This window comes from Monodon monoceros, unplaced genomic scaffold (assembly GCF_005190385.1).
Source record: "Monodon monoceros isolate NGI ecotype Baffin Bay Population unplaced genomic scaffold, NGI_Narwhal_1 Super_Scaffold_5, whole genome shotgun sequence".
Taxonomy (NCBI): domain Eukaryota; kingdom Metazoa; phylum Chordata; class Mammalia; order Artiodactyla; family Monodontidae; genus Monodon; species Monodon monoceros.
In genome coordinates, this window is record NW_021703782.1 from 49,489,894 (window position 1) to 49,514,894 (window position 25,001).

The window sequence follows — 25,001 nt, forward strand, 5'->3', positions numbered from 1 at the left end:
TTGCTTCCATGTATTGGCTATTGTAAATAGTGCTGCAATGAACATTGGGGTGCATATATCTTTTCAAATTAGTGTTTTCATTTTTTTCAGTCATATATCTAGGAGTGGAATTGCTGGGACATATGGTAGTTCTATGTTTAGTCTTTTAAGAAACCTCCATACTGTTTTCCACAAAGGCTCACCAATTTACATTCCCACCAACAGTGTACAAGGTTCCATTTTCCCCACATCCTTGCCAATATTTGTTATTTATGTTCTTTTCAATGATAGCCGTTCTGATAGGTGTGCAGTGATATCTCATTTGCAATTCTCTGATGATTAGTGATGTTGAGCATCTTCACGTGCTTGTTGGCAATCTGTATGTCTTTGGAAAAATGGTTACTCAGTTCTTCTGCCATTTTTTAATCAGGTTGTTTTTTTGCTGTTGAGTTGTATGAGCTGTTTGTATATTTTGGATATTAACCCCTTATTGGTCATATCATTTGCAATATTTTCTCCCATTCAATAGGTTGTGTTTTTGTTTTGTTGATGTGCAAAAGCTTTTAAGTTTAACTAGGTCCCATTTGTTTATTTGTGCTTTTGTTTCTTTTGCTTTAGGAGACAGATCCAAAAAAATCGCTATAAATTATGTCAAAGTGTGTTCTGCCTTTGTTTTCTTCTAGGAATTTTATGGTTTCAGATCTTACATTTAGGTCTTTAATCCACTTTGAGTTTATTTTGTTTATATGGTGTTAGAGAATGTTCTAATTTCATTCTTTTACATGTAGCTGTCCAGTTTTCCCAGCACCATTTGTGATTAGGAAAAGAGACTGTCTTTTCTCCATTGTATATTCTTGTCTCCTTTGTCGTAGATTAATTGCACATAAATGCATGGGTTTATCTCTGGTTCTCTATTTTGTTCTATTGATCTATGTGTCTGCTGTATGCCAGTATCATACTGTTTTGATTATTGTAGCTTTGTGGTACAGTCTGAAGTCAGGGAGTGTGGTTCCTCCCAGCTCTGTTCTTCTTTCTCAAGATTGCTTTGGCACTTCAGGGTCTTTTGTGTTTCCATACAAATTTTAAAATTATTTGTTCTAGTTATGTGAAAAGTGCCATTGATATTTTAATAGGGATTGCATTGAATCTGTATGTTGTCTTGGGTAGTATGGTCGTTATAACAATTTTAATTCTTCCAGTACATGAACAGTGTATATCTTTCCATCTGTTTGTGTTGTTTTCAATTTCTTTCATCAGTTTCTTAATTTCAGATACATTTTAACAACTCTGCATTTGTACTCTCCTCCCCTCACAGCTACTGTTTTTGATGTCATATATTACATCTAATTTTTTGTATATCCCTTAACTGCTTATTGTGGATGTGGATGATTTTACTACTTTTGCCTTTTAATCTTCCTCCTATCTGTGTGTGTGGATGATTTACTACCTTTATACTGTGTGTTTGCCTTTACCGATGAGCTTTTTGCTTTTGCAGTTTTCACGTTTCTAGTTGTGGTATTTTCTTTTTCTCTTAGAGAAGTCCTTCAACATTTCTTGTTAAGCTGAACTCTTTTAGCTTTTGCTTGTCTGTAAAGCTATTGATCTCTCCATCAAATCTGAACATGAGCCTTGCTGGGTAGAATATTCTTAGTTGCAGGTTTTTCCTTTGCATCACTTTAAATATATCGTGCCACTCCCTCTGGCCTGCAGAATTTCTGTTGAAATTCAGGTGATAGCCTTATGGGTGTTCCCTTGTATGTTACTTGTTGCTTTTCCCTTGCCATTTTTAATATTCTCTCTCTATCTTTAATTATGCCATTTTATTTTTATTTTATAGTTTTAAAAATATTTATTTTATTTACTTATTTTCCTTATTATTATTTTTTTTGGCTGCGTCAGGTCTTAGTTGCAGCACACGGGATCCTTGTTGAGGCACTCTGGATCTTTTCATTATGGCGCGCGGTCTCTTCATTGCAGTGCTCGGGCTTCCCTCTAGTTGTGGCATGTGGGTTTTCTCTCTCTAGTTGTGGCAAGTGGGCTAGAGGGTACGTGGGCTCTGTAGTTGTTGTGTGTGGGCTTGGTTGCCCCGTGGTGTGTGGGATGTTAGTTCCCCAACCAGGGATCGAACCCGCATCCCCTGCATTGGAAGGCTGATTCTTTACCACTGGACCACCAGAAGTCCCAATTTTGCCATTTTAATTACAGTATATCTTGGTGTATTCCTCTTTGAATTAATCCTGTATAGGGCTCTCTGTACTCCCTACACTTAGATATCTGTTTCCTTTACCAGGTTAGGGAAGTTTTCATCTATTATGTCTGCAAATATGTTGATAGGTTCTCTGTTTCTTTTCTTTCTGGGACCCTTATAATGTGAATATTAGTGTGCTTGAGGTTGTCCCAGAGGTCTCTTAAGCTGTCCTCATTTCTTTTCATTCTTTTTTCTTTTGTCTGTTCAGCATCAGTGATTTCCACTACTCTGTCTTCCAGCTTCCTGGTCATTTCCTCTGTATCATTTAGTCTACTGTTGAGTCCTTGTACTGTATTTTTCATTTCAGTTATTGTATTCTTCATCTCTGTTTGGTTGTTCTTCATATTTTCTAACTCTTTGTTAACAAGCTTCTAACTTCTTGTTCTATGCATCCATTCTTTTCTTGGGTTCTTTGATCATCTTTATCATCACACTACCCTTATCTCTTTCTCAGGTAGATTGCCTATCTCCGCTTCACTTAGTTCTTCTTCTGGGGTTTTATCTTGTTTGTTAGAAACACGTCTGTTCCTTTGTTGCCTTATTTTGCCTAGGTTGCTGTTTTTATTTTTATGTATCTGGTAGGTTAGTTACATTTCCCAATCTTGGAGAAGTAGCCTTTTGAAGGAGACATCCTGTGTGTCCCAGCAGCACATCCCCCTCTCATCACCTGAGCTATATGCTCTAGGGGTTCCCCCAATGAGGACTGAGTGTGTCCTTCTCTTGTGGTGGGCTGACTATGTAGGCAGTCTTGTAGGGTTGATTTGCCCCCTGTCCAGTTGGTTGCCAGGCCCTGCCTTGTGTAGAGGTTGCTGACTGCTGGTTGGTGGGACCGGGTCACAAGGTGGTGCTGACTACAGAACCCCAGGGGGCACTGGGGCTAGTGCTGGCTCATTGTTGGGTTGAGTCAAGGTCCAGGAGACTCCAGGGCTGTTACCCACCCACTGGTGTGTTGAACCAGGTCCTGGTGCTAATGCTGGCCTACTGGTGGGTAGAGCCAGGTCCTGGAGTCTGCTTGCAGGGGTCCTAGAGCTGGTTTTGGATCACCGGTGGGTGGGACTACTTCCTGACACAGTTGGGTGCAGGGTCCAGGGAGTCCTAAAGCTTCTGTTGGTCTACTAGTAGGCAGGACCATGGTCCAGTTGGTCCCCGTGCAGGTTTTGGCCTATTAGTGGGCAGGTCGTGTCTGCAGGCTGCATATCTGTGGCTGTCTTTCAGCTAGTGTCTGCCCCTTGGTGGATGAAACTAGTCTGGAGGGTAGCGCAGGCTCCCTGGAGAGTGGGGCTGGGGCCCAGGCTATTCTGGAGCTGGTACCTGCCCAGTGGTGGGTGCAGCTGGATCCTGAGCTCTCTGGTGGACAGGGCAACGTCCAGAAGCAGCTGTTCATGCAGGAGGTCTTATGACAGCCTGTCTGCTGGTGGGTAAAGCTGTGTCCCCACCCAGTTAGTTGCTTGGCCTGAGGCATCCCAGCACTGGAGTCTACAGGCCTGTGGGCTGTGTCGGGGCTGGGTCTTCACCCTAATAAGCTAAAGAGAAGATTCCACAATGGCATTTGCCAGTGCCAGTATCCATGTGGTAGAACAAGTTCCCAAAATGGCTGTTGCCAGTGCCTATGTCCCTAGGGTGAGCTGCAGTTGCCTCCTGTCTCTCCAGAAGATTCTGCTAGATCAGCAAGTGATTCTCACCCAGGCTTCTATCAAATTACTGCTTCTTCCCTGGGTCCTGGAGCATGAGAGATTCTTTATGTACCCTTTAAGAGTGAAGTCTCTATTTCCCCCAGCCCTCTGGGACTCCCAAAAGTCACCCCACTGGCCTTCAAAGCCATATGCCCTGGAGGCTCACCTTCCCAAGTGCAGGACCCCTGGGCTGGGGCTTGGACCTCTTAGTCCTTTGAGAGACTCTGCAGTTGTCATTATTTTCTTGTTTGTGGATGGCGCACCCTGCGGTATGGGACTTGACTGTTTTGTGACTCTGCCCCTCCTGCCCGTCTTGCTGTTCCTTCCTTATACCTTTAGTTGTAGAAGCTCTCCTCTGGTAGGTTCTGGCCTTTTTCACTGATGGCTGTTCCACAGATAGTTGTGGCTTTGGTGTGCCCATGAGAGGAGGTGAGCTCAGGGCCTTTCTCCTCTGCCATCTTGGCTGATGTTAAGACTATTTCTTGAAAATATTTCTCTAATGCTCATTTTTCTATATATTAAGGCAGATGTAGTAACTTTAATTTTTCTGCTTTATTATTTATAAGCTTTGATAAAAGCATTTAATAATGGTTCCGTGGACGAACTACTATACATAAAATAGATAAGCAATAAGGATTTACTGTATAACACAGTGAACTATATTCAGTATCTTCTAATAATCTTTAGTGGAAAAGAATTTGGATATATCTATATCTATATCTATCTATCTATCTCTCTCTCTATATATATCTGAATTCCTTTGCTGTATACCTGAAACTAACACAGTATTGTAAATCAACTATACTTCAATTTAAAAAAAGGATTCCTTGGGTACATACAACATACTAGACTGAGAAAACTTCTGGAGATAAATCCAATATCATTATACCCCAACACCTGGCAGACTGTTACAAAGGTATGTGATATTTTGTGGACCCAATAGGCTATCCTGTCCCTGGCTTCCTTCAGATGGATCTGTTCAATGGCATCATTTACTATCGTCATTTTGGTGGAGAAATCTTTGAAGATTCATTTGAATTTGTCCTGTGGGACAGCCATGAACCTCCAAATCTCTCAGAGCCACAGGTAAGAGTCCATCTCTGAACTCTTTCCCAAAGTCTTGTCCACAGATATCAGTTCTAGAAGATGTAATTAGAAACTACAGGAAAACAGATTTCAAAGCTCCAAGTTTGAGAAGCAATGGAGTAAGCAAAATTAAGTCAGTTTCTTTGCAACATAATTGCTCTCTTACTTTTCCACAGAGTTATGTAAATTACCATGAATGCAGTGTTTCCAAGGTTATTTAACCATCAGACCCTTCTATAAAGAGCACCTCACAAAATTTGCTTGCTTCATAACAATAGCAACAAAAAAACCCACTGACTTATTTTGTGTGTTGTGGTTAAAACATAGGCTCTGTAGTTAGGCTGTCTTTGTTTTTGTCCTGTTCTTGACATTAACTGACCTGTGACTCAGTTTCTTTATCTGTAAAACAACATCCTTATAAAGTGATTGTGAGGGTAAGTGACGTAATACATGTAAGTATTGAGAACTTTCTGGCACATAGTAAGTACTCAATAAATATATCAGCTATTATTTATCATTGCTTTTGAAGAACTAAGAGTTTTACTACCACTCATGGATATTATTTAAATATATAGAATACAAAAATAGGCTTAAGGAGCCATCATCCTATACAAATTACAGATGAGGAAGGGTCTGGGCAACTCTAAAGGGGTAGACTCCTTGCAAGAAGGGGATGATTGGTGGTAAGGATGGAAAAAAAGGCTTCTGAAAATAAGTGGTACCCACTACATAATAGTGTCCCTATTGGTTATATAATATCATCTCATAGTGTCATGGTCACTGACATTAGCCAATGCATAGATGATTGAGCTATTCATCTGTCTGCCAAGATAAAGGTAACAAATGGAAGCATGACGTTTAGAGCCCAGAAACTGAAGGAAGTAGGTGCTCCTATTAAGAGGGAATGGAAAATGAATCAGAAAATTCTCAATTCACCTGCTTATTGACTGAAAAGAAATCAATTCCTTTATAAATAACAGCCTCCTCTTTTCATCAATGCGTAAAATTATGCCATTTCTAGATTACATTTTTGCTTGAGACCTTAGATGATTTGATAATCCAAAATGGAAACTATTAATAGGATTTATTTCTAAATCTTTTGTTGTGTCCATTCAAACTGAGCTATGTTTCTGACTAGAATACTGTATCGTTTTTAGCAAACTATAGGCCTTTTTAAAAACAGAAAATTCAGGACTCCTTTTTCCTTTTCTGCTATTGTATATTTTATAGGTCATATTTTTCATACCCACAAACATAGATGTCAGTTTCCTCTACAGTAAAGACCACAGTAATGAAAACTTTATTGAAATAAAATTATTTTTAAATCTTGGTAAATATGTCAGGCTGAGTTCTATAGATCCAGTTATTCCCCATGACGGATGGGCTTCTAAAGAAGTCATAATTATATTTTTCTCTACTTTTATTCATCTTCTTAATCTATGTTGGGGGGGAGGGAGGGAAGAAAGAAGGGAAGGGTGGAGAGAGAGAGAAAGAAAGGGAGGGTGGGGAGTGGGAGGGAGGGGAAAAGGAGGGAGGGAGAGAGGGAGAGTGAGAGAGAGAAACAGAGAAACAGAGAAACAGAAAGACTTTTTCTCTGTTTTCATGTACCGCCTATTTTTTGACTCCTAAATATTCTCCATCTCAGACTTGTGTACCAACATCTCTACCTGACATCTCTACATTCATTTTATTTATTTATTTATTTTTTCTATTTGGAAGATTTATTTATTTTTTAACATCTTTATTGAAGTATAATTGCTTTACAGTGGTGTGTTAGTTTCTGCTCTATAACAAAGTGAATCAGCTATACGTATACATATATCCCCATATCCCCACACTCTTGCGTTTCCCTCCCACCCTATCTATCCCACCCCTCTAGGTGGACACAAAGCACTGAGCTGATCTCCCTGTGCTATGCGGCTGCTTCCCACTAGCTATCTGTTTTACATTTGGTAGTGTATATATGTCAGTGCTACTCTCTCACTTCGTCCCAGCTTACCCTTCCCCCTCCCCGTGTCCTCAAGTCCATTCTCTACATCTGCATCTTTATTCCTGTCCTGCCCCTAAGTTCTTCAGAACCTTTTTTTTTTTTTACATTCCATATATATGTGTTAACACATGGTATTTGTTTTTCTCGTTCTGACTTACTTCACTCTATATGACAGTCTCTAGGTCCATCCACCTCACTACAAATAACTCAATTTCATTTCTTTTTATGGCTGAGTAATATTCCATTGTATTTATGTGCCACATCTTCTTTATCCATTCATCTGTTGATGGACACTTAGGTTGCTTCCATGTCCTGGCTATTGTAAATAGAGCTGCAATGAACATTGTGGTACATGACTCTTTTTGAGTTATGGCTTTCTCAGGCTATATGCCCAGTAGTGGGATTGCTGGGTCATATGGTAGTTCTATTTTTAGATTTTGAGGAACCTCCATACTGTTCTCCATAGTGGCTGTATCAATTTACATTCCCACCAACAGTGCAAGAGGGTTCCCTTTTCTCCACACCCTCTCCAGCATTTATTGTTTATAGATTTTTGGATGATGGCCATTCTGACTGGTGTGAGGTGATATCTCATTGTAGTTTTGATTTGCATTTCTCTAATGATTAGTGATGTTGAGTATCCTTTCATATATTTGTTGGCAATCTGTAAATCTTCTTTGGAGAAATGTCTATTTAAGTCTTCTGCCCATTTTTGGATTAGGTTGTTTGTTTTTTTTGATATTGAGCTGCATGAGCTGCTTATATATTTTGGAGATTAATCCTTTGTCAGTTGCTTCATTTGCAAATATTTTCTCCCATTCTGAGGATTGTCTTTTTGTCTGGTTATGGTTTCCTTTGCTGTGCAAAAGCTTTTAAGTTTCATTAGGTCCCATTTGTTTATTTTTGTTTTTATTTGTTTTTATTTCCATTTCTCTAGGAGGTGGGTCAAAAAGAATCTTCCTGTGATTTATGTCATAGAGTGTTCTGCCTATGTTTTCCTCTAAGAGTTTTATAGTGTCTGGCCTTACATTTAGGTATTTAATCCATTTTGAGTTTATTTTTGTGTATGGTGTTAGGAAGTGTTCTAATTTCATTCTTTTACATGTAGCTGTCCCGTTTTCCCGGCACTACGTATTGAAGAGGCTGCCTTTTATTGGCATATAGTTGCTTGTAATAATCTCTCATGATCCTTTGCATTTCTGCAGTATCAGTTGTTACTTCTCCTTTTTCATTTCTAATTCTATTGATTTGCGTCTTCTCCCTTTTTTTCTTATGACTCTGGCTAATAGTTTATCAATTTTGTTTATCTTCTCAAAGAACCAGCTTTTAGTTTTATTGATCTTTGCTATTGTTTCCTTCATTTCTTTTTCATTTATTTCTGATCTGATCTTTATGATTTCTTTCCTTCTGCTAACTTTGGGTTTTTTTGTTCTTCTTTCTCTCATTGCTTTTGGTGTAAGGTTAGGTTGTTTATTTGAGATGTTTCTTGTTTCTTGAGGGAGTATTGTATTGCTAAAAACTTCCCTGTTAGAACTGCTTTTGCTCATCACATAGGTTTTGGGTCGTCATGTTTTCATTTTCATTTGTTTCTAGGCATTTTGTGATTTCCTCTTTGATTTCTGCAGTGATCTCTTGGTTATCTAGTAGCGTATTGTTTAGGCTTGTTTAGCCTCCATGTGTTTGTATTTTTTACAGATTTTTTTCCTGTAATTGATATCTAGTCTCACAGAGTTGTGGTCGGAAAAGATACTTGATACGATTTCAATTTTCTTAAATTTACCAAGGCTTGATTTGTGACCCAAGATATATCTATCCTGGAGAATGTTCCATGAGCACTTGAGAAGAAAGTGTATTCTGTTGTTTTTGGATGGAGTGTCCTATAAAAATCAACTAAGTCCATCTTGTTTAACGTATCATTTAAAGCTTGTGTTTCCTTATTTATTTTCATTTTGGATGATCTGTCCATTGGTGAAAGTGGGGTGTTGAAGTCCCCTACTATGATTGTGTTACTGTTGATTTCCCCTTTTATGGCTGTTAGCATTTGCCTTATGTATTGATGTGCTCCTTTGCTGGGTGCATAAATATTTACAATTGTTATATCTTCTTCTTGGATTGATCCCTTGATCATTATGTAGTGTCCTTCTTTACTTCTTGTAATAGTCTTTGTTTTAAAGTCTATTTTGTCTGATACAAGAATTGCTACTCCAGCTTTCTTTTGATATCCATTTGCATGGAATATCTTTTTCCATCCCCTCACTTTCAGTCTGTACATACAGACCCCTAGGTCTGAAGTGGGTCTCTTGTAGACAGCATATACACAGGCCTTCTTTTTGTATCCATTCAGCCAGTCTGTATCTTTTGGTTGGAGCATTTATTCCATTTACATTTAAGTGATTATTATCGATACATATGTTCCTATTACCATTTTCTTAATTGTTTTGGGTTTGTTATTGTAAGTCTTTTCCTTCTCTTGTGTTTCCTGCCTAGAGAAGTTTCTTTAGCATTTGTTGTAAAGCTGGTTTGGTGGTGCTGAATTCTCTTAGCTTTTGCTTGTCTGTAAAGGTTTTAATTTCTCCGAACCTGAATGAGATCCTTGCGGGGTAGAGTAATCTTGGTTGTAGCTTTTTCTCTTTCATCACTTTAAATATGTCCTGTTACTCCCTTCTGGCTTGCAGAATTTCTGCTGAAAGATCAGCTGTTAACCTTATGGGGATTCCCTTGTATGTTATTTGTTGCTTTTCTCTTGCTGCTTTTATTATTTCTTATTTGTATTTAATTTTTGATAGTTTGATTAATATGTCTCTTGACATGTTTCTCCTTGGATTTATCCTGTATGGGACTCTCTGCTTCCTGAACTTGATTGACTATTTCCTTCCCATATTAGGGAAGTTTTCAACTATAAACTCTTCAAATATTTCCTCATACACTCTCTTTTTCTCTTCTTCTTCTGGGACCCCTATCATTCGAATGTTGGTGCACTTAATGTTGTCCCAGAGGTCTCTGAGCCTGTCCTCAATTCTTTTCATTCTTTTTTCTTTATTCTGCTCTGCAGTAGCTATTTCTACTATTTTATCTTCCAGGTCACTTATCCGTTCTTCTGCCTCAGTTATTCTGCTATTGATTCCTTCTAGAGAATTTTTAAGTTCATTTATTGTGTTTTTCATCACTGTTTGTTTGCTCATTAGTTCTTCTAGGTCCTTGTTAAAAGTTTCTTATATTTTCTCCATTCTATTTCCAAGATTTTGGATCATCTTTACTATCATTATTCTGAATTCTTTTTCAGGTAGACTGCCTATTTCCTCTTCATTTGTTAGGTCTGGTGGGTTTTTGCCTTGCTCCTTCATCTGCTGTGTGTTTCTCTGTCTTCTCATTTTGCTTAACTTACTGTGTTTGGGGTCTCCTTTTTGCAGGCTGCAGGTTCGTAGTTCCCATTGTTTTTGGTGTCTGCCCCCAGTGACTAAGGTTGGTTCAGTGGGTTGTGTAGGCTTCCTGGTGGAGGGGACTGGTGCCTATGTTCTGGTGGATGAGGCTGGATCTTGTCTTTCTGGTGGGCAGGACTGTGTCTGGTGGTGTGTTTTGGGGTGTCTGTGACCTTGTTATGATTTTAGGCAGCCTCTCTGCTAATGGGTGGCATTGTGTTCCTGTCTTGCTAGTTGTTTGGCATAGGGTGTCCAGCACTGCAGCTTGCTGGTCATTGAGTGGAGCTGGGTCTTAGCGTTGAGATGGAGATATCTGGGAGAGCTTTCGCTGTTTGATAGTATGTGGGGCCTGGAGGTCTCTGGTGGACCAGTGTCCTGAACTTGGCTCTCCCACCTCAGATGCTAAGGGTGGCAGCCGGCCAGAGTACCCAGATCGTGTCAGCCACATGGCCAGGTACGTGGGGAGGCTCTTGCCTTTTGGGAAGTCTGAAGTCTTCTCCCAGTGTTCAGTAGCTGTTCTGTAGGAGTTGTTCCACATGTGGATGTAGTTTGATGTATTTGTCGGGAGGAAGGTGATCTTCATGTCTTACTCCTCCGCCATCTTGAAGGTGTCCCCTCTGGCTGGTGGGCGGCTGCAGCCAGCCGTCTCCAGGTGGCGGTGAAGTCGGGCGGCTGTTCTCGTTGGCTCCGGCAGACCTCTGCATTCAGTTTAAACTCAACATGTTCACAAGACATTTAGCATAATTCCCTGAAAATTTGCATGAAACCACTATAACTAGAATCTTTGAAGTCATCCCTACCTCCTTTCTCTCGCGTATCTGCATAACCAGTTGGTCAGCTAATCTTAATAAATCTACTTGAGAAATTTCCCTCATCTGTCTCTACCTCCCCACCCCACCGTCATTGCTTTAGTCTCAGCCTTCATCCTTTTTGGACTAGATTATCCTCCACATCTGTCATATGGTCTCTTAAGAATAGACGAGATTAGCCACATCCTTTTGTTTTGTTTTTTGGTTTTTTTTTTGCTGTATGCGGGCCTTTCACTGTTGTGGCCACTCCCGTTGCGGAGCACAGGCTCCGGACGCAGGCTCAGCGGCCATGGCTCACAGGCCTAGCCGCTCCGCGGCATGTGGGATCTTCCCACACCGGGGCACGAACCCGTGTCCCCTGCATCGGCAGGTGGACTCCCAACCACTGCGCCACCAGGGAAGCCCAGCCACAGCCTTTTAATTGAGGACAATTAAAACTCATTGTTGCAGTAGCAGTATGTTTAGTAGAGTACATCTAGTGTCCATTTTTTCCCAGCTCTCCCTCTTCTGATGTGTGGCAGCTTTAGCTCATTCAGACTGTGGACTGGCACTCAGCTATAGAATCACCTGCTCCAGGAATCATCCTCTGATGCTCCTATTCCATACCTGTTTCCCCAGGCTTGACCATCTGGTCCTTTTATATAATCTGATATCAAATTACTATGTGAGGCCATTATTTTATTGGATCAACTGTGAGCTCATTTATGACAGGGATCCTGATTTATTCATCTCTCTGTCTTCAGATCTTGGTATCTGACTCAGAGTAGAACCTCCAGAAATGTGTGTTGGTTCCAGAATAAACTCTGGTTCTTTCAACTTTTATTGAAATGAGGGGGAAATAAGAAGACCCAGACATGTGGCAGGGACTGGGGAAGGAGTAAGATGCGGAAGTAATAAGTGTAAAGCTTTAGTTTTCAGAGTTTTCCGGAATTAGTTGTGTGCATAACAGCAAAACAAATATTTTGTATGTGTGTGCGCTGTTAAGAATTACTGTGTTGTAAAACCCTGATATCATCACTGAAGCTCCAATTTTTAAGGGACTCCAATGATCAGCTGGTCTGTTTGATGACTGCATCTTCAATGTGGATGAGTATCCAGTCATGTCTTACAAATATAAATGTATTTAAAATATTCAACAAAATCTGTAACTTTCAGCTGTTCAACGACAAGTACAGATGAAATGGTTACTTGATGGGAGCTTTTGTGATCAGAAGGTTCCCCAGTCACTGAAGATTAAACTCAGGCCCAGGATTGTTTTGGCCATACTGTGAGAACACCTCCTTTCATAGGGGCAGAAATCAAAGATCTCAGGTGAGAATCTATTTAAAACAGGAAGGAAGTTACACAAGTGGAGATGCGTCTTCTCATCTTTTCCATCTAGATACTCCTACTGAGAGATCTACCTGCACATCTACAAGATGTTAGCAAGAACCCCCCTCTCTTTCTACCTTGGTTGCCATGACTGTCATCAAATAAAGCCTCACCTACTCAATTTGCTTTTGAAAAATATTTTCTTAGGTTATTACAGAATTGTTTGTATCACTACCCAAGTGCTTATTAACAGAAGACTGGTTTAAAAAACTATATCTATACGATGAAATACTATCAAACAAACCAACCAAAAATACCAGTAAATCCATGGAAAATATTCTGTATCTTAACTGTGGTGGTGCCTTGACAGTATATACGATTGTCAAAACTCATCAGATTATATACTTAAACTGAATGGAGTTCATTGTATGTAAAGTAGTCCTGACCAGAAAAAGGAAAAAAAAGAAAAATGTTTTCTTCTTTATTCCTCTCAGTAGAGGGCTTTATAGAATTTATACCTCAGATTTTAACCCGGGGGAGAGTAACGTTAGCAGTAAAATGGAGAGCGAAACCTAAGGATAGAAGAGAAATGGAGAAAGAGGACTAAGAAACAGGAAGAAAGGAGCAGATGCCACAAAGGCCTGGGGGCAAAGTGGGAGGAAGGAGTGCAACATGACCAGAGGAGAGAACAGGCACCCAGAGTGGGCATTTATCAGAAGTCAGACCGGAAAGGGGAGTGGGCAAAACTAGCATTGGAAATAACTCCTGGGGGTGAGAAATAGCACTGGATCATCTCAAAGGAAGATGCAAAAGAAGGAATCAGGCAGAAAACAAAGCTCAGTGCAGAGAAGGGATCAGGAACCCAGGTCTACAAGGAAGGCAGATAGTAGCCAGTGGAGTATCATATTGTGAGCTGGATTCTGAGGGTCAAGTTTAGTGGTTGTCGTTTTATATACTGATTTATTACTTTATGTTCCAGTTCCCTGCAGATCTGTCTGTGGGTGCTTGTGGCCGTAAGTAGACTGGATGCATGTAGGGGAAGGCAACAAGCAAGAGCCCAGTGCCTAGTATGGGCCCTAGTTTTCCACTTTGTGGGAATGGGTATTTAATTAGGTCTTTTTTACAACCAAATTTCAGTAAAAATGAGAACACTTTATTTCTCTATGGAGTTTGTTAAAATAGGATCTTTCTCGCCCGCAGAACACAGACACAATAATTATTTGGACATGCATAAATACGTAAAGTCACATCAACTTAAGCGATCAGAAAGCATGTTGAAAAATGTGCCCACCATGAATTACTACTGGGGTATAGAAAAGCATGCTTGTACATTCTTTTTGCACAGAGAACACACTGGAGAATAAATTAGCATAGAAAATGGTCTCTTTGAAGGCACAATAACTGTTGTTTCCTTATTAAATCTAGTTTTTCAATTAAATGGAGCTTCACTGATCCACACCATGGCTGGGATGTCCCATAGAGAATTTCTGAACTTTAGAGATTAGCAAAAAACTGTAACTGGAAAAAAATCATGACACAGATTCCAGGAACTGGAGAAATGACTGTCATTGTGTTCCTTTGTTTTGATTACTGAGTTTAGTTTCTAATTATTGAAATGCTTCATAATGGAACAGTAAATATGCTGTGTGCTTTTGTAAAAGTAATGAAGGATGGAGACGGAATTAATTTATTGAGTACCTACTACGAGGTACTCACTGTGCTATCAGCTATCTCATTTGATCCTGACAGCACTTCACTATAATAGTCATCCTTATTATTCCCAGTGTAAAGAGAGAAAAACTGAGCCCCAAAAGGGTTAAATTATTTGCCCCAGGCAGCAAAGTTTGTAGGTGGCTGAGATGATGTTCCAGTCTTCTTCGTATCATAGCAAAAGCTTAACCATGTTTTAGTTTTTGCTTTGTATGTTAACTTAAAAAAGAAATTCTCTTCATTTTCAAATTGGTTATTGTGAACACCATTATCTTAGAAAAATTGGCATTGCTGATCTGTACTTCAGTGACAATATTAAAATAAATCAAAACCAGAGTCAGAATACTTTCATGCGTCAGGCTGTGCAACGACTCACGATGCCAAGCAAATGTACCATTTCAAGAGAGAGTAATTGCTTTCTCCCAGCCAATCATGGATTATTGTAAAAAAAAATAAATGTGATGGTAAAAAGCTGTTTGGCAAAGTCTCCTTTCCTTCTTGCAAGATCCAAACCTATGAATGTTTGAGAAAATTCTTAACATCGCAAACAGGGCATGTTGACTCATTCAGTGAGGAAACACCTATAAAGTGCCTCCTACCTACAAAATACCGTGCCAGATGTGGTGGAGCTATAGAAATGAACAAAATATTTGTTGAGCACATAATATATGCCAGACATTTTATCTTCATAGTGATATTTGATCCTCATAAAATTCTGTGAGGTTGTTGATATTATGCTTAATTTACAGATAGGAAAATTGACACTCAAAAAAGTTGAGTGAACCTGTTCAAGATCAGTAACAGCTACTAAGTGGTTTACCCAGGACTTTAACCGTCTGTTCACTGCCAAATTCCATGTGGTTTGCACTATACTATGATCCTCCTGGTGGAACTTTCAGCCTAGGAGAGGTTTACATGTAAACTACTAACTAATAATACAAGACAGTGAAATAATGATGTTTATCAAGGGATAACCAAAATTCAGGAAAAATTAATTCCAACTGAGAAATTGGAGAACGTTTCAAGAAGAACCTTCAAGGGTAAGAAAGACTCAGGTTGCTGGAGAGAGCAGGAGAAAACCATTCCAGGCTGAAGGAACAACAGGATTCAGAGCATAGTCGCATGTTTGAGGACTAGGTCTGGGTCCACTGAGTGCAATCAGGATGCTGGATTAATGTTGAAAGGTCATAAAAGATAAAGTTGAAATAAAGAGTGTGTTTAAACTGTGAGGGGTCTTGAATACCATGCTAAGGAGTTTGAATAATTCTATCCCTCCTGGGGGGGTTAAGATTTTTTTTTTAACTTTCTTTTTTAAAAAATTTTATTGAAGTATGGTTGACTTACAGTGTGTTAGTTTCAGGGGTACAGCACAGTGATTCAGTTATTCATATATATGTGTGTATATATATATATATATATTCTTTTTCAGATTCTTTTCCCTTAGAGGTTATTGCAAAATAGTGAGTGTAGTTCCCTGTGTGATACAGTAGGTCCTTGTTGGTTATCTATTTTATATATAGTAGTGTGTATGTGTTAATCCCAGCCTCCTAATTTATCCCTCCCCTGCCTTTCCCCTTTGGTAACCATAAATTTGTTTTCTATGTCTGTGGGTCTATTTCTGTTTTGTCGATAACTTCATCTGTATCTTTTTTTAGATTTTTGAGGAAGTGAATAACCTGATTTGACTTGTATTTTTTAAAAGATAACACCAGAGGTATGAAAAGTCAAAATGAGTTATTGGAGTTAGGGCTGATGGAAAGCATTGTGATGATGTAAGGAAATTATGAAAACTGGAGCAAAGTTAGGAACAGTGTGAATGACAGCTGTGGGACTAGGGTGTGGTCACTGTTTAGAAAATTTTGTAAGTACAAACTCTGGGACTTGGTGATGTGTTATATGTGGGTAGAGAAAGAGGAACCAAAAGTAATGTCGAGGTTTCCAGGATCTGTGACCGAGTGGAAAGAGGAAGAGAAAGCCCAGGTTGCTGGTAAAGGGAGGTGTAGAAGTAAAACCAGGAACATATTTTGTGTATTATATGCCTATTCTATAGCACCCATGACTGCATTAACTATAATTGTGATAATCATATTCTTAAGTTAGAATGAAAAATGGGTGGAGAATGTTCCATTTTTCACGTTCCTAATAACTCCCCAATCTTTGAACTGGAAGTGTTTTACAAAATGGCACGTTTTGAAAATCATAACTGTGACTGGATGATAGTGGGGTGGCTTTCTTTGGTGTCTTTTTGGTATTTCAAATTAATGGTAAAGATAATTTCTTTCCAGGTGGTGACAATCCATATCACTCCAGTAGATGACCAGCTTCCAAAAGAGGTTCCTGGAGTTTCTCGACATTTGGTTGTTAAGGAAACGGAGGTGGCCTGTATCACTAAGAAACAGCTACATTTTGTAGATACAGAATCATATGACAGGGAGCTGCTCTACACAGTAACCACTCCTCCATTTTTCTCCTCTAGCCGCAGGTATCTCTACGAAGAGTCATCACCTGGGCTATTAGTTGAGGGTTGCGTTCTAGGATTGAGTTGAAAGTGTCAGTGTATACTACTGTGGTTCACTTGCTTTGTTGGTCACACATGAACTTATATTCAATTCAGCATTTATTCTAATCTCAAACTTGTCTCATACCTCCCTTCAAAAGCTGTATTAATTGGCAAGTGGCCTGCAGCTTGTAGTGTCTTCAGCTTAGGGAGGCTTAAAACAGTCTTTAATCCCTTTTTCTAAAGAGAATATTTTTTTTCTCTTTAGTAAAATGTACTGAGTCTTCATCGCTTTATTTTTAGATATTGCAGCCCACAAAAGTGGTCATATTCTCTGATTCCAATCCAGAAAATATCATGAATATACCTTAGGTTTGTATAATCTACCAAAGGATAGTGAGGAAACGTTTTTAGGATGAGGATCTAACTACATCTTATTGTAGTGAGATTCCCTTTCATCATGTCGGAGCAGAAATTCTGTACATACTTTCTGCAGTCATGATGAGAATGGCATTCATGATACTAGACTTAAGGCTAGAACCTCCCCCCGCCTTGATATAAAGAGAGAATATAAAGATGGAACATTTGATTTCTTCCTACAGTGAGTACTTTTAGCTTCAGAAAATTTGGTTGTGGGCTACTATTTGATTTAATTTTTCTTACTGGGAAAGTTAGCTGATGTGTTCTCTTGTATTTTTGTTTAGACACTTGGATGCTGGGAAATTATTCATGGTAGACAGCATACCAAGGCTAACCAAAAACCCTGCAGCTCCAGGGTTGAAGTCATTCACTCAGGTATGATGCTATGCTCAAATGTTGAAAAACATGATGGAAGTGTCCTCTGAGAAGGTACAGTGCTCCTAACATTGCACTTGAGAGTATTGGCCTTTGACATCTGTCACAAGCAACAAATACTTGATGTCTGTATTCTTTCTGCTTGCACATTTCCATTAAGCAAGTGACATGTAACATTTGAAAATACTGATCAAGCTGGATATGATTGTAAAATCTTGTTATAGTTCAACACAGTTTAGGTCCCTGGCTTAGGGCTCTGATTTAGGGACCTGGTGCATATGTTTTTACTCCATCAAAGTTCATCCAATATCCTACCATCTTAGTTTCCTAGGGCTGCTATAGCCCAGTACCACAAACTAGGTGGCTTAAAAGAACAGAGATGTATTGTCTTACAGTTCTGAAACTAGAGGCTAGAAGGCTAGAAGTCTGAAACCAAGGTCTCAGGAGGGCCACCATCCTCCAAAACCCTGTTTGGTCAGGGGGAAGTGGGGTCTTACCTTACCTCTTTCCATTGTCTAGTGGCTTGCTGGCAATCTGACATTCCTTGACTGGTAGATCATCACTCCACTCTCTGCCTCTGTCACGCCATGGCTGTGTTCTCCCCGAGTCTCTCTCTTCTTATAAGGAACGAGTTATATTGGATTAAGGGCCCACCCTACTCCAGTATGGCCTTACCTTAACTAATTACATCTGCAACAACCCTGTTTCCAAGTAAGGTCACATGCTGAGGTACTGGGGGTTAGGACTTCAACGTATCTTTTTTTGTGGGGGACATAAGTCAGCGCATGCTATCTACTGCTTTCCAAAGTCCTTCATTAGCCCTCTCCCTGCTCCTGTGGCCTCTGCTCTGCAGACCTGACTAGAGGCACAGTAATGACGAGGGCTTAGGCAGCAGCTACCCCTGAGCTGCTGAATCTCACTGTAGTTAGGGGTGTTATTAAATGAGTGTGTCAACCTATGTGCTAAGTACTATTATATTTTTCATTTTGTAGGTAAGGAAACAGAGACCTCGCAAGTTTAAGTAGCTTGACCAATATCACACAGCTACTTTGTGGCAGAGCTGGGTTAAAATGCAAGTCTCCTGTCTTTCACAGAGTTGCCTGGCTTCAAGCACTTGACGTAGTCACTTAATTTCTTTGTTCTTTTCCCTCCTGCTTTTAGAAAATGCGATTTGTAAGGTAGAGCTTTTTATGATCTTCAAATGAACGATGGTGGCATTTACAATGTTCCCTATCAGTGGATGAGACGGGTATCTTAGGCTTAGGTCTCTAAATGTCTCTCATCCTGGGAAATTGGCACCCACATGTCCGTCTTCATTTGCTTTGCAGCATGCTGTGAACTATATGAAAGTGGCCTACATGCCACCCATGCAAGATATAGGCCCCCACCCCCGACACGTCCAGTTTGCCTTTTCCGTCAGTAACCAGCACGGTGGCACTTTGTTCGGGATCTGCTTTAACATCACGATTCTTCCGGTGGACAATCAGGTCCCTGAGGTAGGCGTAATGCTTGGTGTGAAGGATGAAAAGGCGGGGAAGACCTAAGGGAAGAAAGATTTTGAAAGACTTACTCAAAATGCTAACTTCTCTTTAGGCTCTTTCAAAGAACTTTTTATTTTCCAGCTACAGTGTAGGAAAAGAAAGCATGGGGAGGGGGAGTCCTTCACCTCCTATGGGACTTTCTATGTAAAAGATGAGATTTTCTAGTTGCTGAATTTGGCATTATTTTCAAAGCTTTATCAAAATCTCTTTCCTTTCCTTTCTGCCGAGTTTCATGTGTTGATCAGGTGAAGGGGATTAAATTAGGAGTCTCTTAGCAACCAGATAGGCTTATTTGCTCTCTCCGCAGGCCAGCTATGCTGTTCTGTCATCTAAATAAGCTCTTTAATTTTCTAAAATGAATTAAGATGGACCCTTGTATCCTATGCTCTTCCACTCCCCAGTGTTTGTGTAAAGCTTTAAAGCACTTGCGTCTCTCATTATAAATCAAACTACAAAGGCGATGCTACCTTGTGCATCTTATCTGCGAGGCTGGGATTCATGGTGAGAATTTGTTCCCTACCTGCTCCCTCCCCATCAGAGCACTAGAGTTAATAAGGGTGGCTATTCCTAGGTTTGCTTTTTCCCTCAAAAGTGGAAAGTGTGATTACCCATTCATTAGGAACCAAAGGGGACTAGAACTCACATGTGTCTCATCCCTAAGGAAAGAGGCCACCTTCCCAGGCAGCCACCTGGAATATGGCCAGGAAAGCACGGATGCTCCTTTTCCTTTGCTCTCCTCACCATCTCTACAGCTGCCCAAAGTTGTGGAGCAGAGGTCTCACCCTGCAGGACCAAGGGGTTTACCCAAACCACACAACTGTTTTGATGAGTCTAAATAATATTTGAAAATAATGAGTTGCCAACACTTAAACATCAGGAGGTTTTGTATCAAGTTTGGATTTCTGGCTTCTCTTGAAAATTTGGAAGCTCTGGCAACACTGAGTCCACTTCCCTACCCCCACCCCGCAGCAGCTGAACAGGGCACATTCCCCAGTCACCCAAGTCCCCACCCAACTCAAGACACCCATTTACATCACTGGCTTGACCCCACCACCCTCTGAGCTTGCAGTATTTGGTAGAAGATGGGCCCAAGAGCTCACAAAAAAGGAACGTAAACTATGTTCTTTGCCTCCTTCCCTGTCAGGGACCAGATCATGTTCCCTGTATAAAAAATAGTTTAGAATGTCTCTTAATTTTTTATTTTTTTATTTTTTTTTGCGGTACGCGGGCCTCTCACTGTTGTGGCCTCTCCCGTTGTGGAGCACAGGCTCTGGACGCGCAGGCTCAGCGGCCATGGCTCATGGGCCCAGCCGCTCCACGGCATGTGGGATCTTCCCGGACCGGGGCACGAACCTGTATCCCCTGCATCGGCAGGCGGACTCTCAACCACTGCGCCACCAGGGAAGCCCAGAATGTCTCTTAATTTGATTAGATTTTATTCAGACCATCCTTTTCTATGTATGAGATACATGCCCTGAAATAGCCCAGCATCTAAAGAAGCTAATGTGTGTTATAGAACAATCACAGAGAAACAGTTTTTTATGCCAAGCTGTCCAGCCTCTTGCTAGAGAAAGATGATCTGTGGTAAAAACCAGAAAGGGTGAAGTGAAGAGTTACCTCCATCATTTGAAGGTAAATGGAATAGTTACGAGGACTTGGGGCTCAGGAGGCTTAGTGGCTTCTGTCTTTTTTCTACAGTGGATGGGACAAATGAAATAGTACTGTAGAGAACTGAGAATAGTAGAAATAAAATTAAATGAGTGGCTTCAGTGAACCTAGTCATGGGAGTGGTTCCCTGGTGTGAAAATCCACAGTTATCGCTGGGCTAAGTGATAACCGTTAGGGGATCTTGACACCATGCTGACCTGAAGTTCCAGAAATCCAAGCACTGGGTTCAGGCAGGGACTAGAAAGTGAATAATTAATGGGGGGGCAAATGAGCTTTTAGTTTTTTAAAGTTGTCCTGAAATACATATATATTTAAAAATCGTCTAATGAGGCAAAGTATATTCCTTGAAACTTAGCATCTTGGGTTATTAATCGATGCAACTCAGGACAAAATGAGGTTGGCGGACATGGACCGTGTTTCAGTGGTAATAATCCTCTTTAAATAAGAACTCCATTTATTTCTTTCTCCTACAGACAGTGAAAATGTAGGTTTGGCAAAATCAGAGTAAAGCACTTAGGAAGGGTGCGGGTGAGTGGCTGTAGGGAGAAAAGGCTCTTACTTTATGTCATCCTTTGCTGGCAGAAGTAGTTTATTACAGAATACAAGGCAGCTGTCCCAGGGAGCATGGTCTCATCATTTCCATGATCCAAGGAGCTGCCCTTGGGGCAGCTGTGCCCTGGTGGGTGGGAGGATGGAGCAGGGCTCTCGGTGGAGGCTGTGATTTCTTGCTCACTTCCCTTTCCTCTGCCCATTTCTCGGGCCTCCGTCCTCTTTACCAGCTCTTGCCTTGGGGAGTGCTCTCCTTTCTAGGAGTGGCAGCTGCTCTGAAGAGAGTAGCTGCTTCCTCGGAGAACCCTGTGTCCTCACGTTAGCAGAGCGCTCACCCCAGATCGTGTGTGAGGAGCCCTCAGAGCCCATGACTTGGTAGCCCAACTGTATCTCCCTGTTTTTGCTTCTGTGTAGTAAAACAAATATGAGAAAATGATAGGTTAAACAAAGTTAGCGGATTTTCCTACTGTAGGGTCTCAGAGTGCTGAATACACTTACGAATCTTATAAACCTCCAAGGTGAAGATACCGTATGTGACTATTTTCTAGATGTGTTTGACCATGGAACACTTCTTGCCAACTCCCAATGTGATGATAAAATAGCCCAAGCCCTTCTAACTTGCCTTTTACTTTCAAGTAAATTTTTATTGAGCAGTGAGTTTTTCTGTTAGAGAAAATTATCTTTATGGCTTTAATATTTAAGTCTAATGCTTGAATAAATCTATTTCCTATGAAATCTTCAATTTCTAGTCTTTAATTTCCCTGTTCTACTTCCATATCTAAAACACTCACTACCCTGATGCTTAAAAGCTCCAGTCAATTTCCCGAGTCTTTAAGAATTTTTAGGGTGTAAAAAGAGATGGATTCTTTCTCTAGGGGAATTTGATGTAGGTTTTGTTCATTTTGTAGATTAAGGTACATATGTGCCGAGCAATGGTAGGTGTGGACACGATGAGGAATGTTATTATTTTCTCAATTTAGCACCAGTGATGGTAAATCTGACTGCTGCCTCTACTCTACAGGGTCTGAGATCAGTGAAATGCAGATGCTTTCAGGTTTCTAGATCTGCCTTGTTTCTTTGTGTCCATCAATGTTTAGAATTGGAAGCATTTAGTAAAAAATACTTTTCAGCCAGGATGTTCAGCTATGAACTTGCTCCCTTTAGCACATTCTTGAAAGTTTGATTGACATGTGAAAATGGTGCTGGAAGTTTTCTGTTGGTTTCATGAGCTCTGTCTTCAGGTACACCTCATGGAACAAGGCTTTAAATGTTTCCTTCCTTCTTTCTAGGTACTTACCAACCCTCTGAGAGTGGCTGAGGGAAGTCAGTGTGTCATCAGCACAGAGCATGTCCTGGTTTCTGACGTGGACACCAAACTGGACAACATCCACCTCACCCTGCAGAGACAGCCTCAGCACGGAAGGGTGGAGCTGAATGGATTTCCTCTAAACACAGGGGCCATATTTTCTTGGGGAGACCTCCAGGCCTTAAAAGTTAGGTCAGAACATTTCCTGGCTTCTTTGTTTTACATGCTTTGGCTCCCATCTGAATCAGTTGTGAGGCAGTGTAAGAAGTTTGTCCAATTCTTTCAGGGGTAGCAACATGCCACCTAATACTTTTCCAGGGTCAGTTGAAAATTAGAAATGACAATCCTTTAGTTTTCCCCCAAGGCATTTTCTTTCCCTCTGGCTTGCTGTACTGGTAGGAATGACATTATGAATATTTGAGCAACAAAAATTCGATTACCATGAATATTAAATTAGCTGCAACTGCACATATCACAAGGGGTAACAATCAAACTAGATGAATAGAGTCTGAAATAATCTATAAGGCTAATCTACATAATTGAACTTGGTTTCAAGAAAAGCCTATTTCTTAACCCTGGCAACTCTGGGATAGAATTCTGTTGATCGAAGTCTTTGGTGTGAATTTTTAATCCATTCTACCAGGGAGGGGATTTGAGGGCAAATAAGTAGGGTAGGTTGGGTAGGTAGGACATGGAATAGTACTTGTGTCTCTTACAGTCAGGGGTGGAGTAATCCCTGTCTCATGGTCCTACAGTAGTTCCCCTCACCTTGAGGACTTTCATTTCTTCTACCTAATGCAGTTATGTAAGAAACTTTTTCTTTAAAATCTAGTAAAACACCTTCTCTGTAAAACAATGCAAGATACTCAAAAGCAGTGGTCAGGTAGACAAACATACTGGTTAATTTCTCACTTGTACAAGTTATAAATGGGAATTTTGTCCTTTATGATAAAGTGTAGTAGAAGGTATGAGGCATCAAATGCTTAGTTCTACATTTAGAAATTGATGGGGAAGGAGGATTTGTGTACAGGAAGATCATTTTCATCCAACAGTTTAGTTACACTGCCTTATTTACAGTTTCCAATATCTTAACCTCTTTTCACTACTCTTATCCTCATTAAAATTTCCTTTTTCCCCCAAGATCTCAGCTCTTTCCTACCTGTTAGAAAGAGAGCTTTGTTTAGGTAATTCTTAGTAGGGAATGAACAATGGATAGAAAAAAAAAAAGTACCAGTGTTTGCCAGCACGTATACTTCAAGCATTCTTCTAGAGACTTGCAATTATGGTTTTTTTTTCATTAAGCTTCACAGCAATCAAACCTGACAAGGTAGATGGTTCTATTCTCATATTATAGTTGAAATAACTAAGACACGAAGAGGTTAAGGTCACTTAGCTAGTGTGTGCAGGACTCTGGTTTTGAAAGAAGTTCTGTTTGGTTCTATAGCCATGCATTTGGATGTGTACTCCTAGACCTATTTGGCCCTTTTAGAGGCATTAGCATGGTAAGTATATTTGAATTAGCACATTATCACATATCAATCCACTTTTGATGAAGATATCAGGGAATATGACAAAATAAAGCATAGGAGGCAGTGTTGGGAGGGAAACTGGGAGTAGGAGGTGGGCTTTCTCCACCACTGGAATCGAATCCCTAGCTAGTGTATGGGTGAGTCTAGTCCTGAGTAAAACACCTTTTAGCCCTGGAATTTTTTCATACGTAAGCGTTACATATGTTCAATATACAATACAATTTTTTTTTGCGGTTCGCGGGCCTCTCACTGCTGTGGCCTCTCCCGTTGCAGAGCATGGGCTCCGGGTGCGCAGGCTCAGTGACCATGGCTCACGGGCCCAGCCGCTCCGCGGCATGTGGGATCTTCCCGGACCAGGGCACAAACCCGTGTCCCCTGCATCGGCAGGCGGACTCTCAACCACTGCGCCACCAGAGAAGCCCTAAAGCAACTTTTAATTTCATTTCCTAGAACTTATTTCCATAACTCAGTGTCTTGAACGGATCACTGATAAGCTAAAAATTTGACTCTATTCAACAATTATTTAGAACTTACTGTGTATCACTACAGTGGACTGAAGAGTAAATGGAAAGTCTAGAATTAGACAATTCATTTAAGAAACTTGACTGAGAATTAAAAGGAAATGGGGTCAAGGCAAGACCAAGAAAAAATATATATATACATTTTTTGTAAATTTATTTATTTAGTTTTGGCTGCGTTGGGTCTTCACTGCTGCATGTGGGCTTTCTCTCGTTGTGGCGAGAGGTGGCTTCTCTTGTGGAGCACGGGCTCTAGGCACACGGACTTCAGTAGTTGTGGCATGTGGGCTCAGTAGTTGTGGCTTGCAGGCTCTAGAGCGCACCTTAATCGTTGTGGCACATGGGCTTAGTTGCTCCGTGGCATGTGGGATCT

At 40.5% G+C, this 25,001-nt stretch overlaps 1 protein-coding gene across 15 annotated transcripts in view; it reads left to right on the forward strand.

Annotated features, from left to right (window-relative positions):
* FREM1 (FRAS1 related extracellular matrix 1) overlaps window positions 1-25,001 on the forward strand; it is a 170,769-nt gene that overhangs the window by 52,525 nt on the left and 93,243 nt on the right. For 11 of the 15 annotated variants that reach the window (XR_003790791.1, XM_029202856.1, XM_029202857.1 and 8 more), the window contains 5 exons: window positions 4,844-4,986; window positions 16,511-16,707; window positions 17,427-17,517; window positions 18,846-19,013; window positions 22,565-22,773. Coding sequence is in view for 14 of the 15 variants with exons in the window: in XM_029202856.1 (XP_029058689.1) it covers window positions 4,844-4,986; window positions 16,511-16,707; window positions 17,427-17,517; window positions 18,846-19,013; window positions 22,565-22,773 (808 nt within the window). In the remaining variant the exon portion in view is untranslated. Of the gene's footprint in view, window positions 1-4,843; window positions 4,987-12,359; window positions 12,667-13,715; window positions 14,032-16,510; window positions 16,708-17,426; window positions 17,518-18,845; window positions 19,014-22,564; window positions 22,774-25,001 lie in introns of those variants that run through there. The other 4 variants (XM_029202860.1, XM_029202870.1, XM_029202871.1 and 1 more) reach the window with 4 other exon arrangements.